At 42.0% G+C, this 20,773-nt stretch overlaps 1 protein-coding gene across 2 annotated transcripts; it reads left to right on the top strand.

Annotated features, from left to right (window-relative positions):
• The first annotated feature begins 1,436 nt into the window (after window positions 1-1,436).
• Window positions 1,437-16,557, top strand: LOC147441342 (uncharacterized). 2 transcript variants are annotated; one of them, XM_086483704.1, is made up of 8 exons: window positions 1,437-1,589; window positions 1,747-1,833; window positions 2,146-2,247; window positions 2,322-2,433; window positions 2,902-3,017; window positions 13,910-14,092; window positions 14,526-14,674; window positions 16,033-16,557. In XM_086483704.1, exons 1-8 carry the CDS (start codon window positions 1,507-1,509, stop codon window positions 16,113-16,115), a joined length of 915 nt encoding a protein of 304 aa, XP_086339830.1. In that variant the 5' UTR covers window positions 1,437-1,506; the 3' UTR covers window positions 16,116-16,557. The 2 variants fall into 2 exon arrangements, with proteins under 2 accessions (XP_086339830.1, XP_086339829.1); XM_086483703.1 differs by lacking the exon at window positions 16,033-16,557 and adding an exon at window positions 14,813-15,298.
• Window positions 16,558-20,773: the final 4,216 nt, after the last annotated feature.

Genomic DNA, 20,773 nt, shown 5'->3' with positions numbered 1-20,773 from the left:
CAAGTCTAAAATTTCAACTAGCTCTAGGCTAAGATGAGTAAAACCTTCCTTGTACATTGCTAGTAGATTGTTACAAGGTATTTCCCCCTCCTCTTTATTACAAATAAAAGTGTGAACTGCCTTGCAAAAATATACTAGATTACCAAATATGTAAAATCTCTTAGATTTAAAGGGCAAGGGTGCCCATCAAAAATCAACCCTAGATTGATCTTTAAGGACTCTTGGAATAGTGGGTCCAATATTTCAGTTCCTTCTTGATGTATGACCTATAAAGCTACGTGTTGTTACTAAGCAGGAATGAATTTGGGAGCCAAAACTTCTTACAAAAATGTCTCTCACAAGTTGGGAAAGACATGTCCCAAGATAAACTTTCAAAACATAATTATGGAGTTTATTTTTATTTTTTAAAAGATAGTCAAGTATTTATTGAAGGTTTTTATCCATAATTTCTTGAAAAATTGTGGGTTTTCTCACCTTTAAATGAGGATTTTCATTATCTGAGCAAAAAGAAAAGCAAGCAAAGTAGAATTTCAAGCCAAGATGACCAAAAATCTGATATTGCATCGTTATGAAAGAGATAAAGATAAGAACATAAAGCATGGTTGAAACACCTCGAAAGATGAGAGACCATGTTATTGCTACAAAAAATATTAACAAATCAATGAAGAGAGAGGCACATGACCCTTGGAAACAAAGAGTTGTCAAACTCAATCTTTCTTGCAAGAAAAATTATTTTCAAGCAATTCCATCACAAAATTGCTATTGATCACAATCTTACAATGTGTTAATTTTAGAAGCTATCCATTTTTTGCAATACTCACTCAACTGAGTAGTTACAAACAAAAGGACACTACAAACACCAGCAATAGTCTAATAACTCTCTCTCTCTCTCTCTATGTTCTTGTGACATGCTTAGAGATATATAGATAGATTTACATGGAACTATTTTTAATATTGGTACACTCTTGACATGCTTAGAGATTCATAAATAGATTTACATGGAACTATTTTTAATATTGGTGCAATTTGTAACACTGTGTGTGTGTGAGAGAGAGAGAGAGAGGGTGTGTGTGAGAGAGAGAGAGAGAGAGAGAGAGAGAGAGAGAGAGTGGCGAGGGATGCCAACAAGGTAGAGATAGAGAGAATGTGATGTGTGTCTTATGGAGATATATAAGGATAGAGACACATGCACACACACATTTATATACACAGTTAAGAACGTACACACATACATGTTTGAGCTTGAAACACTATATAGGAATGACCCCTTGGTAAGAGCGAATGAGACCCGTTGGAGGCGGGTCGTGTGAGCTCGTCCATCCAAAGCTGGAATACAAGGGTATTCTAGGAATTTTATAAACTTTTAGGAAATTTCAAAGTAATTCATTTTTACTCCTTCATACTTTGCTTTCCCAAACTATTAAAAAACGGTCCCGCGTCCAGCTTTTTCGAAAAACCACTGAGGATGATACTCTTTGAACTTTTGATTTTGGCAGCAGCTACAGAATGTGCGTGAAGATGACAAAAGCTTGTATGTGGAGCTTAGCTAAGTACTCCTTGCTTGGGGCTGCAGCTTACCTCTTGTACAGGTGCGCATTTCTTCGTGTGTCTTGAGGTTGTGTCGAGCTATGGTTTCTGAGTTTCTCAAGAAAATTTCCGCTCTCTTCATCATGACTCTAAAATTAGGTGTGATTATCAAGTTTTCTAGCAAGCAGGAACTTTACATGAAGGTGATTTCATGCCCAGGTTCCCCACATCGTGCATTCTTTGCTCGGAGGAGACAGAAGATCTTGTTCATGCAGATTATGCTGCCAAAGTCCGCATGATCGTCGAGTAAGTTCCATCTTCCTCTCTAGTCCTATTCTCACCTTGTTCCCCATGGCACCTAAAGGCTATTTTACAGGGGAAAACAACATCCAGAAAGTTTTTTTGATCAAGGGTTGGATTAGTCAAATTGAGAATTTTGATTCTTGCATAGTGCTTCTATTCCCAATTACATGAATGCATGTCTTTTCACAAGCTTTTTTCCATTTGTTGCTGGTTTTACACAATTTTTATTTTGTTTTGTACTTTGGCATTTGCCTCCTCAAAAAGTTGTGGGACCGTTCGCTTGAGAGGGATTTTCACTTCTTTTTCTCTCTTCAGGCTGCAAGAGAGTCCTGCAGTAAAGTTCGTTGGTGCACTAAGGATTCCAGACACTGGCGATGAGAATAATAAAAATGTTGATCTTGTAATTCGGATCAAAAGGTTATTTACAGGAAAGTTTTTGTTCAATCATGCAGATACATATCACACTAACTTTTGCACTACTATTGTGGCAGAAAGCTTTACTTAGTGGAGGTAAAATATTGGTCAGGGAAGATTAAGCTTGAGGCTAATGGGTGCTGGTGTCAGAAGCATGAAGATGGGTCGGTTGTTAGACTTGGGAACGTGGTGAGTTACAACCATTTATTCTTCTTCCATTCATAAAGGCATTCAAGTCTCAGGTCGATGGGTCTTACTTCAGCCAAAACCCTTCATGATGGATGGGTGGTTTGTGTTGCGTGACTGGTCTCGGACATTCAACAGAACAACGGACTGAGTTATGTGGGCCTAGATGAGGAATCTACTTAAAGTAACCCTAGTGGTGAAACTTGTTAAAGATTATACCTAAGTTTGCTTGTTTTCCTCTCTGCCACCCCCCTTCTTCTCTTGTCTTTGTACCAAAATTTTTCATTTTAAAATCCTTACATTCACTTTAACCTGATAAGGTGATAAACTTGAATACCTGAATAACCTACTTTTGAAGCAGGCTCTTGAGGCTTGAGATTCAACCATGTAATGATTACCTCTTGCTTCATTCATTAGTAGATTTGTATCAGCGTAACAAGTTGACTGGAAAAGTTCAAATCTTAATTGCAGGTTGAGGAAGTCAAGAAACGTGCAGCCTTGCTGGAGTTGTATCTTCTTCGCAGAGGGTTGGAGCTCTCTTCAAATTTTGTTCAATCCATCGTCGTTCTTGCACATCCTGATTGCAGGTGTTCTTAATACTTTATTCATGTCCATGCCATTTGTGCAGATGTTAGTACTTGTTTTGACATAAAACTAAGTAAAGTTTTTGTTCAATTGGCCTCTTTAATAAAGCTTCAGCCTCTGCTGCCTGAATGCTAAAGATATGAAAAGAAGCCAGTAGGAAATCAAATGGACAAGTTTGTGCATGTCAAGGAAGGACGATTGAAATGTACATACGACAAGGGCCTATTTAGGGACTCCTTTGGCACAACTTGATGACAAACAGCTTCTTTGTTGTTGATGGAGTGCCTTGCTATACTTGAATTGCAAGTGGGAAATGTTTTGACCCTTTACAAATGGACATGAAACCCTAACTTGTTAGGAACTCTTCATCAAATAACTCGACCTTAAATCCTATTTATAAGGCTATGATGCATGTGGGAGTTCATTCTTCTTTTGATGTTTGCTTAGAAGCATACGATACACATAAAACTTATCTGGCTGCCTTGAGCTGATTGAGCTGATGACAAGCAACCCAAGGGCAGAAGGGTGCACCACAAGGATTGAATAGATACAGGATGATCGAGCTTTTGATGATGGCGAGCAATCTAAGGGTTGCAGCTTGTGCCACGTGATTGGCATTGCATACCAGTGACTCAAACCATCTTGGTTTGTGAATTGCCTAGAGTGGAAGTGTTATGGGCCCATAGGGCGTATTACAAAAGAGCCCTTTACATAGATGCAACAAAGAAGTAAGCATTGTATGCATGCAACCATTAATAAAGCACAGTGGCTTCTATCTTGATATCCTACTTACTACTCGATTTCTTGGTGTGGAAGTGCCGTAGTGCTTGTGCAAACTTCAAAGAAGCCTCTGCAAAGGTTGTCGCAAGCTTCTAAGTTCTTGTGATCTAGTTGAGGGGATTCATTGCACATAAGCAAAGTAGCCTATACAGTGTAAATTATGCGATTGTGCCTCTTGAACTTTTTCCTTGTTAGCATGGGCTGCCAAGTGGGCTTGCTTTGTAATGTGCACACTAGCTATATGCGCCACATTAACATGCTGTACCTACTTCTAGAGCCAAGTTGTGGCTAGTTAAACCTCTTTGTGATGGCTGGTGTTACACTTTGATCATGTAGTCTATGCCTTCTGTAGCGTGAATCCTCTCGCAGTGGCGGAAGAGGGTGCGGTGCAATAGCTTGGTTAACCTCAATCTCTAGTCTTTGCGATGACAGTCTAAACTGTCCACCAATGGTTACTCGAGCTGTATGTGGCAAGTATACATCCATGTAGCTTGGCCTTTGTATGAAGCTGTCCCCCAAAATAGGCAAGAAGTGATCCCTTATTACATCATCTTTGTGGGGAGAGGTTGTCTTGGTGCAATTCATGTCCTGTTGTAAAGCTGTTAGAGATCCTTTAGAACCCGATTCCTCTCACTATGTGAGAGACTAATGACGGGGTAGTTAGGGTCATATTGGAATAATGGTAGCTGCTCTATGTCCAAGCCAACTCTTGAGTCACTTGTAAATACTGAGATGTGTTCTCTCTTGCATTTGCAAGTTGTGTCGAAGCCTCCAAGGCTCCACAGTACCTGAAGCGATTTGAAGGAGAATTAATGTGAGTGAAGGTTCTGTGATTGAAAAAAGAGACTAACACCAGATGGGGTCCCAAGTCCCCGTCCAGGGTCCCCCCTCTCTATCGCTAGAGTGTTATTTGCTTTAGATTGGACAAATGCTGATACAATGGATCTAGATGTTGGGATGCTGATGGGATCTTGGTACTGATGCTTGGATCTGCGAGGCTAAAGGTTGAAAACGTAAAACGCTAAGGCTGATCTAGTACTTGGGCCAAAATCTACAAGGCTGATCTGCTCCACTAAGCTCGAATTCTATTCCTCATGTACGGGTTCATTTTTAAATACTAAATACGGTTAGAAAAAGACATAACAGAAGTGCCATTTTGCTTTAGACCACGCCAATCTTCTTTTAACCGATCTAGGTACTGCGGTGGCATGAAGCGAGCCTTGAGCTTGTCTTGGAAGTCACCCCAATTGAAAGAGAGGGGTACTCAAGATGCTCAGCCAACTGTGACTCCTGCCAAGCTTGATACCAATTTATGGCATCACTCGTTGGATCACATGGCAACAATCAAAACTTTACGGTTGCTTGTTTTCTTGTTAATCGCAAAGTAAGCATTAAATTGATGCAACCAAGAATGAATCACAAATGCATCCATCTTACCATCATACTTACTAAACGTCAACGGGTTCTTGAGTATTCGGGATTCTTGGCTTGCAACCTGTGTTTAAGAAGGCTTTTCTCTTACCCAAGCTCAACTCCTTCTTGCGGGTGCACCCCTTGGCGGCCTTGCGCTCACACCAAGGTTGCTTTTTCCCACCTCACGTCTGTTGGCCTGCCGCTAAGTGCAAGGTCCGCTCTCAATGAGTGGAAAAAAGGAACAAGGGGAGGCTAGACAAGCCCTTGTTTCTTGGGTTACTTGCCACTCTTCAAAAACACAGATTAGGGATTGACACGCCCAAGTGGTCTTGGGTTACGTGCGACCACAACAAGCAAAGTTTTTTTCTTGTGGTTCTTTGTGCTTCTTTCCTTGAGTGATGATACCGAACACTGCCAAAGAGCTCTGATACCAATGTAATGTGCAACGGAAGTGAATGATGGTGTATGACTCAGGATGAGTGATCAGTGGGTGCTCAAGGTTCCTTTTACTGACGGGAAGGGAGAGCCTCCCTTGACTTAATGAGAGAATGTGCAATGACCAAAACAAAGAGAGCGGAGTGCAAACTGTGAATGCGCGCGCGCGAGAGAGAGAGAGAGAGAGAGAGAGAGAGAGAGAGAGAGAGAGAGAGAGAGAGAGAGAGACGGGGTCCCAAACCCCCCTCCTAGGGCCCCCCTCTCTATTGCTAGAGAGGTATTTGCTTTAGATTGCACAAAGTCTGGTACAATGCTTCTAGACTTTGTGAATACTTGACGACGATGACGACAACGACGAAGACTGATGTCTGCGATGCTAATGGCTGAAATCTGAAAACGCTAGGCCTTCTGGGAATCTGTCGAACTGCGATGCGACGGGGCTGATCTGCTGCCACCGACACGTCAAGGGCTGAAACTGAAAAACGCTAGCTGTCTGAGGCTGAATCTGCAAAACGCTGGCTGTTTTGTGCCGAAAACTGAAAATGCTGTTTGATCTGCTACGACAAGACTGCTGTGAGGTTCTGCTACGGGATGGTGTGGTACGGTGAGGCTAAGGACTGATCTGCTGGCCAAAACGCCAAGGCTGAAAACGCTGGTTCTGACTTTTGAACGCTGATGCTTGCGGCTGAAAACGCTGATACTTGCTAAGAAAACGTTGTCTTCCTGGGGCCCAAGGGCTCCCTTTATAGCTGCTAGAAGGTGGGTCGAGCAGTCTAAATCAGCCTCCACGATTTGACTAATAAAAAGTCACTTATTAAATAAATGGCTTTTGAAAAAGGTGGTTCACATGCTGTCGCCAAACTGTGTCACGCGGTGGAACATGCTCATGCTAGGTACTAGGTACTGATGCTAATGATCCTGGGTTGTGCAATCAAAGGGTATGTAGCTACTCTTAAGTGCCTGGACATGCACGGCTTGCGTACAGGCTCACATTGGTGCCAGAACACTTCCTAGTCTACCTAAACCCTAGAAGTAGGAGCAGCTTGTCCACATGCACATAGGGTTAGATGCGCACGTGACAATCTAGGGCTAATTTGCGCTCCGCTCCCGATGTGAGAGGAATGAAGGGCTAAAGGCTGGCTGCAAAACACAGATCTGGCTGTAAAAACGCAGCACATTTGATGTGCTAAGCAGGGCTGAAAACGCAGAGAATGATGGAGCCGATGATGGACAGCGATGGGAGCACTCGATGTGGCGAGGGAATGGCCGAGAAGAGGCTCAATGGGTGCTGGGTGCCGAAGGTCTTGGCTGCAGCGGAGAGTTTGCGTTAGCAAACGGGAGGATTTTGCGGGCGAGGAAAAGGGCTGAAAATCCAAAAACGCTGGCTGCAAGGCTGATCCGGAGCGGGACTCGTGATGGGAAAACAGAATGCCAATGGGCTACAGATGCAAAAATGCAGGCTGTTTCGTGGCGCTGGCTGAAACTGATCATAAAAGACTAGGGTTGCTGATTCTTATATATTGACTTTTTTGGTACCAAGTCGGTAAAATTCTGCAAGGTCGGGAAAATGTGCAAATGTGTGCACATGGGAGTTTTCAGGCGATAACTCATTGTTTTGTGACCATTTGACGAAAGAACTGGATCCACACGTTCCTCTAACCTAGACCTACATGCACGTCATGTTAGATACCCAGCGAAGTGTAATATCAATGGTCAAACGCGTTCACAAACCATTTATGCAAGAGGGTTCCAAAACTGGAAAACCTAATCTAATGGACTCATTCGGACATGTAGGTCCTGCAAGGAGACTCACAAAATTGCTGGTATTAATCCTCCTAGGATTATAGACACTCCTATCTCGAGATCTGTACAGAATTGACTCTGGAGGTTGATGAAGCATGTCCACATGGCACAGAGAGCCATGTGTATGTGACACCATCACGAAGGAGCAAGGAGGCTTCAGTCTATGCTCGGGGATTCCGGAAATGGAATCCGGGATGGTTTACGGAGCTTCGACATTGTGAGTACAAACCGGAGGGTATTTGAGTCGAGAGCTAGTCTCTTAGGTTCCCGAACAAGAAGGAAATGACCATCGAGTTTGAGATCCGGTTCTTGTGCTTGTAAAGAGATTCTCTGTCTTGGGAACGAGTGCCACGTGCCAATGGAAAAGAATAGAATGAACAACTTTAAGCACTTCAAATAACAATTGAACTGAAAGAGATGGACGACACACGAGACGGAGAGTGGCGGAGTTCCACCCCGAGAGAGCACTGGCCCCAAACCTTGGCACCCTTTTCGGTATTTCTTTATATTGCTTGACTTAGTACAATGCCGGTACTTGCGCTCTGCACCTTCACCCAGAAGCGTGCCAGAGACTGAGCCCTCTGCACATATTTAAAGGCCCTTGGCCTGTGAAAAGCATTTTACATAAAAAACTTCAAACTCAAAAGCATCTGGTCCTAAAAACTGGTGTGAAAAGCTGCCAGTGCAATTTATGAAAATCCGTACAGTGCCACGTGGCATTGTCAACGCGAATCGTGGGACTCCATACAACCTGCCACGTCAGCATGTCGGAGCGTTTTGCGCGGGTTTCGTACATCAGCTACGTCATCAACCTTTTTTACGCTAGATCTTTTGTGGGTTTTGCTTCTGGTTCCTTGGGCTCCATCGAACGGGGTTTCATAAGTTGGTACAAACTTCTTTCGCTGCTTCTTCTTTTGGTTCTTCTGCTTCTGTTTCTTCTAGGGTTTAGGCCCCTCGGCCGGGATTTGCAAGTCGGTTCTGTTAGCAATTTGTGACATTCTTCCCATAATAAAGATTCTCTTTTTGGGGGGGGGGGGGGGGGCGACCCATCTTTTGGTCCCCGACAGTGTATTGATCTTCTCCCTTGTCTTTCTCTGTCAAGTTTTATTTATTTTCAGCTTATTAATCGCTCGTGTGCGCTTCGCTCCCATTTGTGATGCGTTGGTCTTTCCATAGATAGTCCTATTTGCACGGGAATCAATGTCCGGACTGTCAGAAGAGAACGAGATCTCCTCGAGCTGCTACATTGCTTTTTGTGCTTTCTAGACTTTTTTTTGGATTTGTTTTTCTTGCTTTTGCTTCGCTTTTTCTCATCGCTTCTTCACTTCTTGGAACTGTTGGAACTCTTTGAAGACAAAGAAAAATTGGGGTCATCTTCGAAATGAACATGCTTCTTGGATCTGCTAGCCACCACAAGTCGATTTCCGGTCCAAATAATCGGGGTAATCCGTTGATTTGCTTTTCTTCAGAGAGTGCTTTGTGCTTTTCATCAACTGACCGATCTTCTTATCAAGAGCTTTGTCAAACTCTTCTTGCGAGTACATCTTTTGCTTTTCCTCACTCGGCTTTGCTTTCTGTGTCATGGCTGACTTGAGAGGTGAATGGATAGCTTCTCTACCATCTTAAATGAACCTCGTCAAGTGGATGATTCTTTAGGTACTTCACAGATTTCGGGCTCTTGGCTACATTCTTTTTACACAAGTATCAACTTGCGGTTGAGGTTGGTACTCCATGTTGTCGAGATCCCCTGCTGGAAATTTGCCATGATCTCTTGGAAGGAGGCTTGCTACTGTTGGAATCTCCATTGGTTTCCTTTGTTTCCCTGTTGGGATTGGGGTTTTCTTCATATTCCCGCAGCGACACCGAAGGGGTGTTGTCTCTGTCGGATTAAGTGCTAGAACCCCTGTGTGCTGCAGAAAAGGATCGGATCCTCCTTAGAAGAAGAATTGTCTAAGCTCCGATACCACTATTACAGGCTTGGACACTTCAAGCAAGAAATCTAGAGCAACACACGTGAGAAAATTACAAATAACTGAACTGAACTTGAATAGAGAGAGAGAAAAAGACAGAGAGAGTCAACACGAAGCGACGGAGTTCTGCTTCCAAATGCACTTGCCCCAAAGATTGGCACCCCTTTCGGTAGTTTGTTCTTGATTGCCGATCACAAAGGTACAACTCCTGAGGGCCCAACTCTTCGTGATTTTGCGTCTAGATGCTTTGCCAGTGTCACAAAATATTCACGTGGCATGTCCGTTGATAAGACTTTAAAGTTAGTTCCAACTTATAGGGTCCCAGTCGATGGGGCCCAGGGACACAAAGGAAAATTAGGCGCACTGTTGACGTGGCATCCCCCAAAACGCGTTGATTGATAGGCTGTATAGACGCTGCAAAAGGCATTGACTGCTTACGTGACAAAACGTACGGAATTTCGTGATTTGCGTTGCAACTACAGGTAGCGCCAGCTTTTGGGACTTAATGCTTTTGAGTTGAAGCTTTTCATGTACTGCTTTTGGGAGGCCTTGGAGCCTTTAAATAGGAATTGAGAGGGCCTTATGTCTCAGTCTTGCTGACGAGCAATTGAGCAGAGAGGACCCTCGCACTCTGTAATTTGCTCAAGCAGTAATATAAAAATAAATACCGAAAGGGGCGCTAGACTTTGGGGCCAATATCTTTGGGCACGGAACTACGCTGGGCCGTGTCGACTCAAGTGAATTGTGATTAACGATGTGAAGTGTTTCTAAGTGATTCTCTCGTGTGTCGTGCCGGATTCTCGACTTGAGGTGTCCCAAGTCTGTTACAATGGTATCAAAGCTCAATTGATTTACCTACCATCGAAAAATCCGATTTCTTTTTCCGGGACACACATAGATTCAGGTGATGACTCCTGCAAGAATCAAACGAACCCACCCGACAAACCTGGATCGGGTGAAAGCACGGAAAATTCTAATGGAATAGCAGACAAAGAGTACGGACCACCTCGGCCTACAGAGTACGAAAACGAATGGAGATGCAGCGTCAACAGCAAGTTGATGCTTGTGCAAAGCAGATGCTCTAGTTTTCGAAGGATCCCTAGTACGCGAAATTTTTGACCCCGCACTCGATTGATGAGATGCATTCCGGATGGCGTACGGCCATCAATTCACCCATGAAGTTAGCTCTTAAGAAACCTCCTGTTCCACGGATGTTCATTGAAGATGAACTCGACGACGTTGTTGAAAGACGAGTCAAGCAATTTCTAGGGCCGAGCAGCATTCGAGGAGACGCAACAAGGGAGCAGACTACCCTGGTTGCTTGGGTTGTCGGTCTTCTTTTGCAAATGCATGAAAACAAAAGAAGCATGTACGTTTCGAGGGTGTGCCCTTCCGATAGTTCCGATAGCTCTTCCTCTTCTGATTCCAGTGATGAGGACAGAAAGGGCAAGAAACGACGAAAGAACCAGAGACATGGAAAGAGCAAGAAGAAGGCTAAGAAAAGTAGATCCCACCGAAGATCTCGGAAATTTTTTGACAGTTATGAGGAGGATTCATCCTTTTCTAAGAGTTCGGACTCTGAGGATCATATGTTTTATTATAAAAGAAAGCACTTTTATAGAGCCAATCAATACGACTTTCTCGAAGATAAGAACAAGAAGACCATAGAATTCAAGAAGGGTGAACAAGTAATAAAATTTGATACCTTTTCCGGTTTTAGAGATGCTCACAGGACCCTTGCTTTTATTCAACAATTTGCCATAGTTTTTTTTGGAGGACGCTACTCAGAGCACTCAAAGATCAAGAGGGCAACATCTTATTTGAAAGGAAATGCACGGACATGGTGGTCCACTCTTCTCTTACGAAAAGAATCACCGACAAAGTGACTTAAATTCAAGCGATTTTTTATTTCCTCTTGTCTCACTCAGGAGTACGAACGTGATGTGATTACAGCCTGGTATCATCTTCGAATGACCAAGGGAGACACTTTGGATTTATATTGCAAAAGGTTTTGGGATGCTTTTCTACCTGCCTCTTTCTTCAAAAAGATCAGTTTTAAGCAGCAAATCGAGCAATTTTGCTGTGGACTTCCCAAAGAGATTAGAGATTATTGTTTACTACAAAAATCCGAGTCCATCCAACAACTGATGGGACATGCTAAGCAAGGGTTTGCTATGCATTCGGGTAACCTGACTTATCCAACAAATCAACAATTGACACCAAGGACCGGACAAAACTCGACCAATGACAACAGAAGAAAAGGGAAGTTTCAGAGAAAGAAAGATACTCGTCTCCGACTGACAGAGAAATAGAAAGTCGAGTATCTCAAAGCAGGGAAGTGTTTTCATTGTGGGGAACAAGGACATATATCCGCACGGTACCCCAAAAAGGCACCCAGTGGACAAGCAGAAGATAGGCCAGAGAGCTCCAAAGCAATTGAAGAACGTGAAAAGGAAAGATGAAAGCAGGACTGGTACCAGATCGTGTGGGGACCGACCCAAATCAGATGGATGAAAGCACAGAACTTTGTCGCGCATGGGGCAAGGTACAAGATCAAGAAGCCCTCATCTTTTTTGACGGAGGAGCCAAGGCCAACTTCATTTCACCTGAATTGGCAGCTTGACTTGAATTACGCCTGACCGAATGGGGCCATAGGCGAATGCTGTTCTAGCGGCACCCGATGGGATGTTGCCATTACATCTGTCATTGGCAAACTTCGTTTGCATTGTGAGGGGTATCTAGGGCATGAGGACTTTTACATCATGCCTTTGGAAGGGTGTGACGTCCTCCTAGGAATCCCTTGGTTCCACAAGAACAATGCTATTGTTGATTATAGGGCCAACAAAGCGACTTTGAAGAATGAGAAGGGTAGAGAAATTGTACTTGATGTAAAACTAAAGGGCGAGTTCGTCCCACTTGTATTGGCTTCAGCCATTTCCAAATTAATGAAATCTAGTCTTTTTGTTTACTCGATCTTCTTGAAAGAATTGAAGGATGAACAACGATCAAATATGTTTGAATTGGAAAAGGAACGACAAGAATTTCTACACGCACAGGCTGATTGAGATAGGCTTGATTACGAAGAGTAGGTCTCTTAATTGTATAATTAGGAGTGCATTTTTAGCTAGTTTCTTTGCATATTTTATGCTCTGGCTCTAACTCGTAATTAGCTTGGTCTCGGCCTTTATACATCCGTTCGAGGGGAGGTGTGCAGTGTTTTAGAGATGTTTTGTCTCTTGGATTGGGGATGGTCTCTTGAATTGGAGACGTTCTTTTTCCATTGGATTAGAGTGTGTCAGAGTTGTTAGATTTCATAGTCTAAACCCCAGGAGGAGGGTTGTTAGGTTTATGGACTTTAGCCTATCCTTCTGTGTAACACCACTGTCTAGTGGGATGCTTAGGTGGCATGCGGAAAAGATACCTAAAGGGCATAGGTACCCATGAGGGCCATTTTTAGAGGGTGTGGACTCACCTAGACTTAGTTAAAAGGTCCCTAAAGTAGTTCACGAGTGGATTTGAAGCTCCATATGATGTCATGTATGATGCCAGATGAAATGCTTACACTAGCTCTATATAATGAGCCTCTTTGTACTCACTTTGAAGTAATTCAGTAATCAAGTTTGTGTCTACACTCTTCCATTCTCTAGTGTGTACTTAAGTGTTGATTATTATGCCAATACCATATATGGTTCTTTAATTTATCCTCCATAACCTCTACAGTGCCTCCCAAGCACACGGAGGATCCACATACTCAACGGACTCTCCTCTAAATGTGGATTGTGGTAATGCTGGTCACACATGGTTATGTGGCGTTAAACATCAAACTTTTGGTTTTGTCAAGGTGGACAAAAGGATTGTAGTGCATCTATCTAGATGTTGTTGAAATCCCTTTGAAGAGTCTCAAATAAGCATATTGTCGTCCGCATATAATTGGGTGGGACTCGCCCCTTGGCCATCCATTATATTTACACAATCTGAGACCTATCAAGGTAGAGTCCAGAAAGCATGGGTGAAAGTGAGCAACCCTACTTCATCCCAATAGTACGTATTAGTGGTAACTGCTAGTGCTGGGGACTTGGAACAATAGGTGGCATGAGGTTTGTGAAGTGAGGTCAGTGATTCTCTTCACGAGAGTTGCGAAACTTTCGTTAAAACAAGGTGAAGGCTCGCATTTGCATTTCTAAACAAAAAAGTCAAGAAGGAAGTCCTGAGGCCCTCAAAAGAAGGGACCATTTACAGAGTACAAAAAAGCATTCTAAAATAAAAAGTATGAAGTCATTAGGCCCTTAAATGAAGGGACCCATTTACAAGCAAAACAAGGGTAGTCAACATTTGTATGCCTCTCTCCCTTCTCCTCTAAGGCATGTGTCAACATGCCAAAAATAGCAGATAATGTTGCTTAACCCAGTTTCACAGGCTAAGATTTGAGTTTATCCTTAAATACTGATAGCAGCTGACACTGTGCATTCTTCTCTTGTTTTTTCCAAAATTAGGGTGGATGGGTCCATACTTGGCATTCAGCAAGTCTTTACATCTGAGGAATGGAAAGCATTCTTGCGGAGAAAAGCACAGAAAATACCTTTTGATTGGATTGTTCCGAGCAAGCATCCACTATTGACAAACAGCTTTTTTCAGCGACTTGCGGGTGTACTTGACACCACACCTACTTGGGACAGGTTTGAATTTACTCAAGTTCAGTAGATTAATTTAATAACTGAATTAAGTGCATGCTTTGAATGAGTACATTGTGCAAGAGTTGAAGAAAGAAAAGCACTCTGTTGAACTGGCAAGAGTTGAAAAAATATTTTGCACCTGTATTGAGTGTTATTGCTGCATGAAAACAAGTCCAGAACAAATTTACTTCAGATCTTTGGCTAAACTCTATGCATTAAGCCTGCATGTTGCAGTACTTACACAAAATTCTCCTTTTTAGGTCTCTTTGTATGCACATCGATACATTCATGCATCTGTACTACAGCAAATCTACAATCAACAAAATGCATACGTACATGCGCACACATAATCATGCATGCAAATGACACGGGTGCATTAATCAAGGATGAACTTGAAGTCAATTTTGGTGGAGGATCCTCACATGGACACTTTCAGGATCACATTTGAAGGGGGAGACATTGCTCTTGGCAATTTCCTGGGTTTCAATGGGTGTTCTGATGATATGGAGGTGCTTAAGTCAGTCAAAAGGTCACGGGTCAGCGACGTGAGCATCAAAAGCCAACCTGAACACATGACTGTTCTAGGTATGTTTTCATGTGAAACTTTTGTCAGTTTTAGGGTTTTGCATTTGCTCGTGCTTTGTTTGTAGCTCCTCAATAGAAAGCAGCTTACATTATTGTGAAGAATGGCACATGGTCTTTTAATATTATCTCGGATTATAGGTTTTCCACTGACTACAACCGTGTCAGCTCAAGCGAGCTGCACTCTTCGCAACTATCGAGCCATTGTCTCCAAAAGAGGGGGCAAAAAGAATGCTGAAGAGCCTAAACAGCTTGCGAAAGTTAGGGGGAACACTGATGTGCTTTTTCAAACAGTTGGGAGTAATACTCCACAATTGTTCACATTGAGCAGTGTGGTTTTGATCCAGTTAAGTGCTTGAAATGATAATAAACACTGAGAAGTTGAGAGAGCAAGGGAGTCCGGATGCATTTAGTAGAGGAATTATACAAAAGTCAGATCTTTCTCAGGGAAGGTCTCTCTTTATTAGGATATGGCAATCTAAGCAAGATTTCTTCCAGAACAAATAAGATTTCTGTTCATTTTCATTGATTTTTGTGGGAGAAAGAAGTTTACGCAGAAAATCAGACACATTTTTGAGCACAAATACATGTACATGCATACAACATAAACAATTACACATTTCTACTTGAATGTGCATGCAATTCTTCCACATGAATGTCCAATTTCACAACAACAATCTGGGTAATTGAACACGCCGTGTGCATGCTTGCACATGTTGATTATCTAGAGACTAGGGGGGAAATGGAACACCGCCATCATTGTAGCATTGAACTAAAAAACTTGAGAAATAGTTTACAACTTGATTCTCTTACAGGCATAGAGGGATTTATTAACCTCATTGATGAGATAGATGTGCATAAGTCCGTGTGCATACAAGAGAAAGGTCATGGATGTAGATATGGCTAAGCTAGCTCTCTCTCTCTCTCTCTCTCTCTCTCTCTCTCTCTACCCACCCAAGTATGGTAGATTGGTTATGCCATTTCCCTCTTGAATAACATGGCTTGAGTTCAACTCCTCGTCGGCTAGATCTTCAAGGTCTCTTTGGATAGTTTCCTACGACGTTAAAACTCTCTTCTTCTTCTTCTTCTTCTCTCTCTCTCTCTCTCTCTCTCTCTCTCTCTCTCTCTCTCTCTCTCTCTCTCTCTCTCTCTCAGACTTTGTAACAGATTCACCACTTTTGTATCAGTTTGGTGTCATAGGTCATTCTGGCCTTTTTGAAGACGTTAATATAACATTTCATTTCATTTCATTTCTCTCTCTCTCTCTCTCTCTCTCTCTCTCTCTCTCACACACACACACACACACACACACACACACACACATCCCAGTAGTTGCCTTCTTAAACCTTAATCTATGGCAGGTTGTGATGAAACTGAGAGAACAATCAGTAATGAAAGTGAGAAAAGTTTCTTCAACCAGATAGCTTGGTACAAGGGTGTATGAGTGGAAGCTCCCTGACAAAGGTGCTACAGCTAGGTGTCTTGGGCTTTTGATATAGCACCTTGATGGTGAATGAATATTTTTGCCACAATGCACACAAGGGTTAGGTTTCCAACATTTTAATGCTATGACCTTGGTTACCACAATGAGAGCATGTCCTCTTGTATTGGGCCTCTACTCTTCTCCTTCTCTTGTAAGGAGTTGAAGTCCTCGAGCTTGGGTATTTGCACCTTTTTTTGACAACTGAGTAGCTTGGATTGGCACGTATGAAAGTCAATGCCTTGTAACGTGTCCAGGCTATGCTTGTCCATTAGTGTTTGGGAAAAATCATTTTCCCAAACATACAAAATTCCTTTCCTTGAATTTGCCAAGAGGAGATTTCAAAAAATTGGGTTATTTTTTTTATTTTTATACTATTTTTCTCTATTTTGGGGTGGAATTTTTCCTTTCCCCCTTGCCCTCAACCGGTATTTTTGAAATTGAATATAGCATGATATTAAGCTACACACATTTTTCCCGAACATTGTTGCCCATGGTAAGTGTGTGAGGGATGCCCTTCCAAGAGACACTCTTGGTGGTGTTTGGCCCTTTCCAACAGAAGTTGAATGAATTTCATCCCCATGGATGAGTACAATGCATGCATTTCAATACTAGGCTTGAATAGATTTCGTGATTTAACTAGTAAAACAGAGCTAAAACTTAGACAGATCTACAAAGTAATTTCAGCATAAACATAGTACTCCATTAATTGCCTGTGAAAAAGTGACCGAAATATTAAGTATAATTAATCCAAAATTCTTTCCAGTTAAAGTAATGTTAATTGCTAGCAAGCTTAGAAATTTAAATAGTTTTAAGAAATTGGAGGTTAAATTCTTCCTCAAAAGTTTAATGGCAAACGTGTGAAAGGTCCAGGTTGGAAGAAAACTCTATGCAGAGTTGTCGAAAAAATTGAATTGGTGAGTGAGTACTGTAAGGTGACCTCTAAGTAGTTGGATTCCCATCAAGTCTGACTTTGATTTGATGATTTGAGTTGCTTGCAAACTTCAATGTCACTTTCCGGGAATATGGTTCTAGATTGTTGACCATTGTCATCGCTCTAAAAACATGATGGAACCTTGTAGAGTTTTCCATGTCTTTGGGGCTTAGTCGTTGCCAGAAAGGCTAGCCCACCATTGTCATCGCTCTAAAAACACCATTTTTTGGGCCTTGAACTTTAAGGTTACACTAATGGGACACCTTGAATTTATGTCAGATGTTTGAAGGTTTGGATAGGGATTTGTGGCTAAAATGCCCAATTTTTAATCTTGAAAATGAACAACTGAGATTTCGCATTTTCAACTTTGAAATTTATATTGCAAACCGGGATATGCGAGCGCTATTGGTCAAGCTCGGATTGAAGTTTTCTATCATGAGATGAATACAAAGGTCTACTAGCAACTCCAAAGCTGAGAGAGTTCGTTAAAAAGAGATTGAGCATAAACTTCCTCTGGCCTAGTCATCCAATTAGATACACACAACATGCTATTATTGCCTCTATTGTGTCATTGTGAGAGAAAAAACATGGCCTCTATTCTGTTAAAAAAATCCTCCACTTAAAAGGGCTAAAATACAATGCCTTCTTTGTGTTCCCTGCATGTTATGCCAATCACAATCATACAATGGAGGTTACATTTTATGTATACAATCAGCCCCCCCCCCCCCCCCCCCCCCCCCTCCTCCACACACACACACACACACACACACACACACACACACACACACACATTCACATGCGAGCTCCCTGCAACACAGCAAGCTTCACTTTGAATATGAGAGATAGCCACATGGATCCTGAGATCTTGAAGCAGATGTTGAGCGCAGCATTGATGGCCGTCGCAGCTGCCGTCCACCACTGGGTTTTCACCATGGACCTTCTCTATCACAAAGATCTTGATCACCATGGCGAGGAGGACTCTACTTTGAATCAAAGCCATGACACTTACATACTGTGTTGTCATTGATGTCACTTAATCAATGTAGCTGATGTGGCGTCATTGATGTGATTTTGCATTAAATGGACCTCTCCGCCGACACAGAGTACATCCTTGGCGACACTACATATTTGATTGGCTTTTGACAACATTCCCACATCCTGCTAATCACACAGTGTTGCAAAGGTTTTGTTTGCCTATTGGCTTCATGGATGGATGTAACACTGAAAGCACTCTTTTGGTTCGCACATTTATAAATTGCTGTGAGTTGTGTTGGCTTCATTCATGGATGCAACGCTGCACTTTTTTGGTGTGCAACTTTCAACAACACGTTGTGAGTTGCAACTATGCTAGCCACCCTTTTTTTTTTTTTAAAGAGAGTACAAGAACTTTGAAACACACGCACACACCCTATGTATAACGGCCTCACAGATAGAGAGAGAGGCATCCTATCACACGCACGCACCCGCATATGGGAACAGTCCCTAAGGACTCAAAACATGTCTTCAGGTCGCAAAGGGGGGATTGAACCCAAGATCTTAAGCACAGAGGCTATGACTCTACCAACTGAGCTAACACCCGTTGATTTGTCACCCTTTCTTCAACTAGTAATGTTTGTTACTAGACTTGAGAGAGAGAGAGAGAGAGAGAGAGAGAGAGAGAGTCTTTTCTCCTTCGATGACTATTGTTAGACTTTATTGTGTGCTCTATATTCACTTGTGTAGAGATAAGAATAATAAAATGGTTAGGCGAGCCATGTATGACTCGAGCACAATAGCTCTTTATTCAACAACCTCCCACTTAAAAGCCTTTAAGCAAGCTATGGACATATATAAAGTATGTAAAGTCAAGAATGTCCATAAGTATGCCACAATGAACAAACTTTTTGTAGGGTAGACTTTTAGTTAGTGGATTAGGAGGGTTATCATCAATGTGAATTTTTACAAATTCTATGCGCTTGTCCTGGAGTACCTCATGAATGAAGCGATGCATCACATCAATGTGCTTCATCTTTGAATACAACAATGGATTCCGTGTTAGTTGAATAGCACTTTGACTATCACAATGAAAAATTAGAACCTTTGTATTGATGGAGCTCCCCACTAGACAAGTAAGCCATGGAGCTTCCTTGTTGGCATCTAATGCCACAACATACTCTGGTTTTGTGTAGATTAGGACATACAATCTTACAAACAAGGTCGCCATGAAATCACTCCACCAGTGAATGTAAAGACATAATTTGTCTTTGACCTTAATACTGGGCTTGTTGAATGGTTAGTGAGGTTCGTAATGTACTAATGAGTGGACAGTTAGCCATGACCAACTCAAGCATAGTGGATCTTTATTCATCAACAACCTCCCACCCTTTAAGCAAGCTGTTGACATATATATAAAGTATGCAAAGTCAAGAATGTCCATAAGTACTCCACAATGAGCAAACTTCTCAAAGGGTAGACCTTTAGTTAGTAGGTTAGGAGGGTTATCATGTGTGTGAATTTTGATAGACTTTATGCGCTTTTCCTCAAGTATCTCATGAATGAAGTGATATCTCACATCAATGTGCTTCATCATGAAACAATGGATTTTGTGCTAGTTGGATAGCACTTTGACTATCATAATGAAAAATTTAGATCCTCTCCATTGAGCTCAAATACCGCACTAGACAAGTAATCCATGTAGCTTCCTTATTGGCATCTAATGTCGCAACATACTCTGCTTCTATGTAGACTAAGGCATACAATCTTGCAAAAAAGATTGTCATGAAACCACAGGACCAGTGAATGTAAAGACATAATTTGTCGTGGACCTTCCACTGTTCACATTCCTTGCATAATCTACGTTCGGGTGTAGCTAACTACACATGCGCCTTTGTCTCTAAAGCAATTGTACAAATCATTTGTACCAAATCTTAGCTATCTTAGCCAAGTTTCCTCAACAGATTTGGAACAATCCTCTTAGCTCAGTTTCACGTATGCAGAGAGCTGTAGAAAATGGCTTTGCCCACTCCATATTGAAACGTTTCTGTACATGGAAAATGTACTCTTTTTGTGCTAACTAAAGAATCCTCCTTGACCCATCTCGGATAATTTGTATGCTAAGAATATGGTTTGCTTCACCCAAATCCTTCATGTCAAAGTTCTCGTGCAACTTTGACTTTAATGTATTTATCTCAAAATTGTTGTTCCCATCAACAAGCATATCATCCACATAAAGGATCAAAATCAAAAGAAACGGTATATAGCTTTCTTTATGTAGAAGCAACGATCAATTTTGCTCCATCTGAGACTTCATGAAAAAATCAAACTTATGTTACCATTCGTGTGGTGTTTGCTTCAAATCATTGAAGCTTCTTTTAAGCTGACATACCAATCATTTCTCTTTGCTATTCTCAACAAAACTCTTTGGTTGTTGCATGTAAATGTCCTTATGAAGATCATTATGTAAGGACATTGTCTTAACATCCATTAGAACCAACTCTATGTCCTCTTTAGAAACCAAAGCAAGTCTGTCAAGAGGCTTAGAAATCCTCATTGACCTTCTGAATGGACGCTAGCTCGGTTGTAGAAAAGGTGTTAGGCGGATGGTGTGACACCAAAGAGACACGCTCATTGAGCCACGCAAGAGCAGCGAGTGCAACCTTAGAGATGGTTCACACGGGTCTTAGGTTGCAAATATGTTCACAACTGGTTG

This window comes from Adiantum capillus-veneris, chromosome 15 (genome assembly GCF_014529385.1).
Source record: "Adiantum capillus-veneris isolate H3 chromosome 15, ASM1452938v2, whole genome shotgun sequence".
NCBI lineage: Eukaryota > Viridiplantae > Streptophyta > Polypodiopsida > Polypodiales > Pteridaceae > Adiantum > Adiantum capillus-veneris.
This window is presented reverse-complemented; position numbering and strand designations above follow the sequence as displayed.

What these genes read in the sequence shown, in the direction of transcription:
- LOC147441342 (XM_086483703.1), top strand. Translation starts at nt 1,507, where the DNA reads ATGTGCGTGAAGATGACAAAAGCTTGTATGTGGAGCTTAGCTAAGTAC. An exon ending in AAAGTCCGCATGATCGTCGA is followed by an intron (nt 1,834 to 2,145) that starts GTAAGTTCCATC and finishes TTCTCTCTTCAG; the next exon opens with GCTGCAAGAGAGTCCTGCAG. An exon ending in TGAACACATGACTGTTCTAG is followed by an intron (nt 14,675 to 14,812) that starts GTATGTTTTCAT and finishes CTCGGATTATAG; the next exon opens with GTTTTCCACTGACTACAACC.